General features: G+C 28.7%; 1 protein-coding gene and 1 long non-coding RNA gene across 11 annotated transcripts in view; one reads left to right on the plus strand and one right to left on the minus strand.

Annotated features, from left to right (window-relative positions):
• Nucleotides 1-1,908, minus strand: part of LOC126901765 (uncharacterized) — an 8,774-nt gene extending 6,866 nt beyond the window's left edge. The window contains exons 1-2 of the long non-coding RNA XR_007703106.1: nt 1,251-1,908; nt 1,040-1,108 (exon numbers count right to left, since the gene is read on the minus strand). This is a non-coding gene — a long non-coding RNA (uncharacterized LOC126901765). The remainder of the gene's footprint in view (nt 1-1,039; nt 1,109-1,250) is intronic.
• The window catches only part of LOC126901739 (uncharacterized), a 146,414-nt gene that overhangs the window by 86,955 nt on the left and 54,112 nt on the right, over nt 1-5,347 (plus strand). For 5 of the 10 annotated variants that reach the window (XM_050678465.1, XM_050678476.1, XM_050678467.1 and 2 more), the window contains exon 3: nt 1,915-2,092. The exons of the other annotated variants lie outside the window; for them this stretch is intronic. In XM_050678465.1, coding sequence (XP_050534422.1) covers nt 1,915-2,092 — 178 coding nt within the window. The remainder of the gene's footprint in view (nt 1-1,914; nt 2,093-5,347) is intronic. 10 annotated transcript variants of the gene reach the window in all.

The following is a 5,347-nucleotide window of genomic DNA, read 5'->3' on the forward strand; positions in this document are numbered from 1 at the left end:
TTTTTTTCAATTTTTGAGGGTAATGTCTTCGACTAGATACGATTTGTGATCTTTTGACGTATCATTGAAAGAAATCGGTTCGGTGAGAGCTGAGAAAAAGTGGTAACAGACACGCAAAAAAAAACACATCATAGTAAAACCAATACCTTCTCAGCTTCGCATCGAAGCTAAAAAAAGAACTTAAATAAAGTTTTTTGTAACTTAAATTGCACAAATTGCAAATTAATATCTTTTGGAGTACTGGTACAATAGATTTATTGACTAATTAAATATGTATGTTTTCAAATAAAAAATCAGTTCTAACATTTTTAGGGAATGATGCTAAAAAATAAATAATCATTGATAATCTGTTTATAAAATATAATAAACTTGGATCATTTAATTTTTAAGGCTTTGGGTATGATTCAAATTCATATCAAAATTTCCCCACTTTGATTCTTTTAATATTAGCTTTTTGATTAATATAATAATTGTGTTGATAAATGCTCTTTGATAACTTTTATTTTCATACACTCCTCGATTTCATTAATTATCAAATATGTTTTTAATTTATTCCTTAAACGTTATAAACTATTTTTTTTTGTTGAATTCGTGAATGAACACTTATCACAACATACTAAAAACAGTGTGTAAAATATAACAAATGTCATTATAACCTAACTGCATGAGTAGCCTACGCTGAATAAACAAGTAATATTATTTGTGTTACGTCGTGTAGCTGAATCTGTGAATATTGCGCAAATAGCCTTTAACATGTGGTGGTATCCACAGAGTACCGACAACACTTAACAATAGGGTAACCCAACCAAACCCCATGATGTAACGATACTAATACATAACCACTTATTTCTGGTTATATGAATTAGGGTTATATCGCACTTGCGCGCAAGTACTCGTGCAGTTAGTTTTTACTTAGAATTGTTCTAAATGTTAATCTTATTGACTCATCAATGCTATTGTGTTATTTATAAAATTGTCTATTGCAGATAAATTTATTCTATGCAACAAAAAAAAACTTACTTATTACTTATTAACTTACTTATTATTATTACTTATTGCCTCTCTTATTCAATTAATCATTCTCATTCGTTAATCCACACATCTACTTCTAAAAAATACAATTAGGCATAATTAAATATCTAATATAACATGATTGTGTTGTAAATTAATTATATCTAATTTTGTAAAACATATATATAAGTATTACGCACAAATAAATTGTGTGAAATATAAATAAATAAAATACAAACACAAGTTATTCGGTAAATTATTTATTTGAAAATGATCAAATAAATACCGATACAGTCCTGCGTTGCATCGCGTTGCACGAAGCTTCTTGACACTTGCCACCTTTATATGCCGTCGCCATACTACGTGTATGTGGTAGTTTGACTGACTGACTGTTCCGCGTGTCATATGCAACGGTACCAAGTGCAGCAAGTTCCGCACATCCGACGACGACCGGACGCAAATATACGTGGGTGTCATCTTCGTGACTCTGCCTGATTTGGATCTAACCTACATAACACCAACGTATCTTTTAGTACTTTTTTACAATGTTATTTTTTATTCAAAGCTATGCAATATTATGTGGAATTATAGACATATCTAGGGCTTGGTGCGAATAAACGGCTCTTCGCTGATTTTGAATAATGATGTCATCTACATTATTTAACACTTCCTAACAATTAACAAGCAGTTCCAACATTTCTTTTTATAAAAATATTTTCACAAGTCCTAAATATGAGGTAAAACATTGTAATAGTGTGACAGTATGCTTAATATATTTTGCAAATTAAAACTGACTCTTACTGTTCTAAAATTCATATTTAAATTTTAACTTTATAAATATTTATTAGTTTACTTTAATAATTGCCAAAAACTAATTTATAACTTAGCACTGATATTTTTTAGGACTCGCATCCCATATCAACTTTTTATGCAAACTACATGAAAAAAGTTATAAAGGAAATGGTTAATAATGATGAAAAAGCTATTAAACTTTTTATTGAAGGAATGGTAAATTCACCACATTTGACAGAAAATGGAAGATTACATTTAAATACTATAATTCAGTGGATGATTGATTCAGGTATTTGTAATTTATTTTTTTTATCATACATATACAGAATGGTTTCTTTAAAACAACCTATTTAATAACTCACATAATGAAAATATTTTAATTATTTTTAATTACTTTTAGGTACATATTATTCATTATGTTATGTAATACTTTTTAAGTTCATACTTTATGCTTTGTATGGGTGTCAAATTTGATTTTTCAAAGGGGAACATACATTTGAAACATTTTTCTTTTTCATGGTGAAGTATATTATACAGAGTAATTTTTTGTCATAACCCATTAATTACTTATAGAATAAATATAATTTAAAGATTTTTTTTTTGGTTATCTTTTATTACACATTATTCTTAAATTATTAATTATATAAACCAATTAGCTACCTGTATTTGTAATCCCTTTTATATTAAATACATGTACATTTTTAAATGTTTATACCTAATAAACGAATAAATTTTTATTAAAAATTCAAATGCCATTTATTATTGAATTAAAAACTCAAACATTTTATTAAATTAAAAATATGTGTTACCATTTAAAAAAACAAAGTTGACCCCCTTCCAAGGCATAAGGGATGAACTTAAAAGGTATTACATAGTGAATAATTCAAGAATAATGTGTAACTAATGATAATCAAAAAAAATGTTTTTATTATATTTATTCTCTAAGTAATTGATTTGTTTATAGTAAAAAAATCACTCTTTATAAGCTATAAAAAAAGTGTTAATATTTCCGGAACACTTTAAAAATTAAGTTGGAAAAGTTCATTTCGTGTACAAAAATTGATATCTTGAATTTCTCTTTTTGAGCAGGTTAAGCGTCAAATTTTCAAAAAAATGTATATCAAATAAATGGGAAATATCTAACGTTTCAATATATAAATAAATATGATGATTCGTTCATTTTTAAATAAGTTATAACTATTTTAAGAATAAAAATTTTAAAAAATGTTGAAATATAATAATTTTAACAATCGTAATTTTTTTGGGGAATTCCACCATTTACTACGATTGTGGGGATTTTTTCAATTTTTAAGGGCAAGTCTTCAAGTAGATACGATTTGTGATCTTTTGACGTGTCGTTGAAAGAAATCTTAGTTAAATCAATACTTTCTCAGCTTCGTATCAAAAATAAAAAGTTTTATTGATTCATATATTTTTCAAATGTACTTCAAATGCCGATCCACGAATTCATTGTAATGTATATATGTATAAGGTATAAACTTGTTATTGATATTTGATTAATATTTGATACTTTGAATCCATAACTCGTAATGAAGTTTGAGTGAAATTTAGCTTTTTATAAAAAGTGCAAAACAGCATGACAATAATCCAATTAAAGCAGGTTATATTAAGTGGTCAAACAATAACTCATACAATTTTATCGTTCTAACAATGTATTTAAATAATATAATAAAGGTATATTATAATTGTACTGTATATTAATCATTATACTTTAATCGAACAACTGTTACATGCAAGACATCTAGTTTTTAAATAATTTTTGAACATAAAAGCACTATTTATAAAATAACTAATCTTTAATTTATGTCTAAATAAAACTGTTAAATCTTTTTATAACGTTAAATGAATACACGCTTTAATTACTTTTTATAGAAGAGTCATAACACAATATGAGGGATAGTATAAATGTAATGTGTACGAAGATGAAGATGAGGATGTGGTGCCTGCTGTCTAGGTATTCACGTGCGTGTTGTCGTACAGCAGTCACCTTGCTCGTCTGAAACTCCGGGTTAGCTGTGGGTGTCGAAAGGCTGTTGTTATAAGAAGGGAATAAGGGTAATACCTAGGTATGAGGTGCAGACGAAGTACAAGACACAAATACTAGGCGTATCAGTTAAGGAATGTTACGTCGCTATTTAGGGGTTGAGCCTAAATGCCCGTCAACAGTATTCTAAGGGACCAACGGGGGATAGCTGGCTAGGCTATATCTACCTTAGGTACTGAGGTTTCCTATTTAATTTATATTCCCTTAGAGAAACTACCAAGGGTTGCACTACAATATATATATATATATATATATATATATATATAACACTCTTGGTTAACAACGATATAAATAAATATTTATTAAATGATTGAAATATTAAATAGATAATACAACCTGCTGGACACCTAGAGATGATATAATCCAACATGGAGCTGACGGCGACATACACACACACTATATATACGTGGTAGAAAAGTTAAGTTAATTATCAGACAAAAGTAGTGATCGCGATGATGGTAAAAGGTCAACTGTCGATAGGGATATCTTATTATGGCACATTGGCCGTGAATTGCAAAAGTGTTTATGTGTGCAGTCTGTCCTCCTGTTAGTATTGTTGTATGTCACTGTGTTAATTATATATATATATTAAACGGTACAATGATGTTATGGGATAGAGATATAGGCACATGCAAATGTGATCGTATCAGGAGTATAACAAAATACGAGGTGCACAAAAAGTGCAAGACACAAGTACTTCAAAGAGAGAACGGGGTAACCAAGTATGAGGTGCAGTCGAAGTGCAAGACACAAGTACTCTGAAATGTTGTGGAATAGAGTAGATAGGTTGAAAAAGAAATAAAACAAAGACTTTAGTTTAAGTAATAAGCCGGACAGCGACATCCGAGTACTGAGACTGATGAATTACACAAGGCACTAGAGTCGACTGACCAAGATGGTCAGGTCTTATGGGTTTTTATAATAATTTGAACTATTGCCAATATGGCATTAAATATTATTTGTTAATTCATCAGTCTCAGGAAGCGGATGTGCTGTCTGTATTTTATTATAATAATTCTCACAATAGTAACGTGACACCATCACAGAAGTTTATGAAAAATTCATTACTTATAATAATATCCAAAAAAGTAATTTTTGAAAAAAAATACCGAATCTTAAAATTATAAATTTTTTGCATCGAATATTCTATTATATTCATCCGATGTTTAGTAATTTAGTGTAAGAGTTACAGTGTACAAAGTGATCATAAGCCATTTAATTACTCACAAAAAAACGGTAGCACAGTGGGGTCGCGGCATAGTAGAGACATTGCATAGTAGGGTCCAGTATAGATTTAATCTGACAGTGATTAAAATCACTATCATAAGAAACGCTTCGATGCAAATCTGTAGATAGTGTTTAATTTTAAAAAATTGATGGATAATTGCAAAAGCAACATCAACTTCTATTAAAATAAAATACAAAACCCATAATTATCATACAAAAATAGTATATTTTTCAATATGGTAGCCATTTGCG

This window comes from Daktulosphaira vitifoliae, unplaced genomic scaffold (genome assembly GCF_025091365.1).
Source record: "Daktulosphaira vitifoliae isolate Bord-2020 unplaced genomic scaffold, ASM2509136v1 Scaffold_3, whole genome shotgun sequence".
Lineage (NCBI taxonomy): Eukaryota > Metazoa > Arthropoda > Insecta > Hemiptera > Phylloxeridae > Daktulosphaira > Daktulosphaira vitifoliae.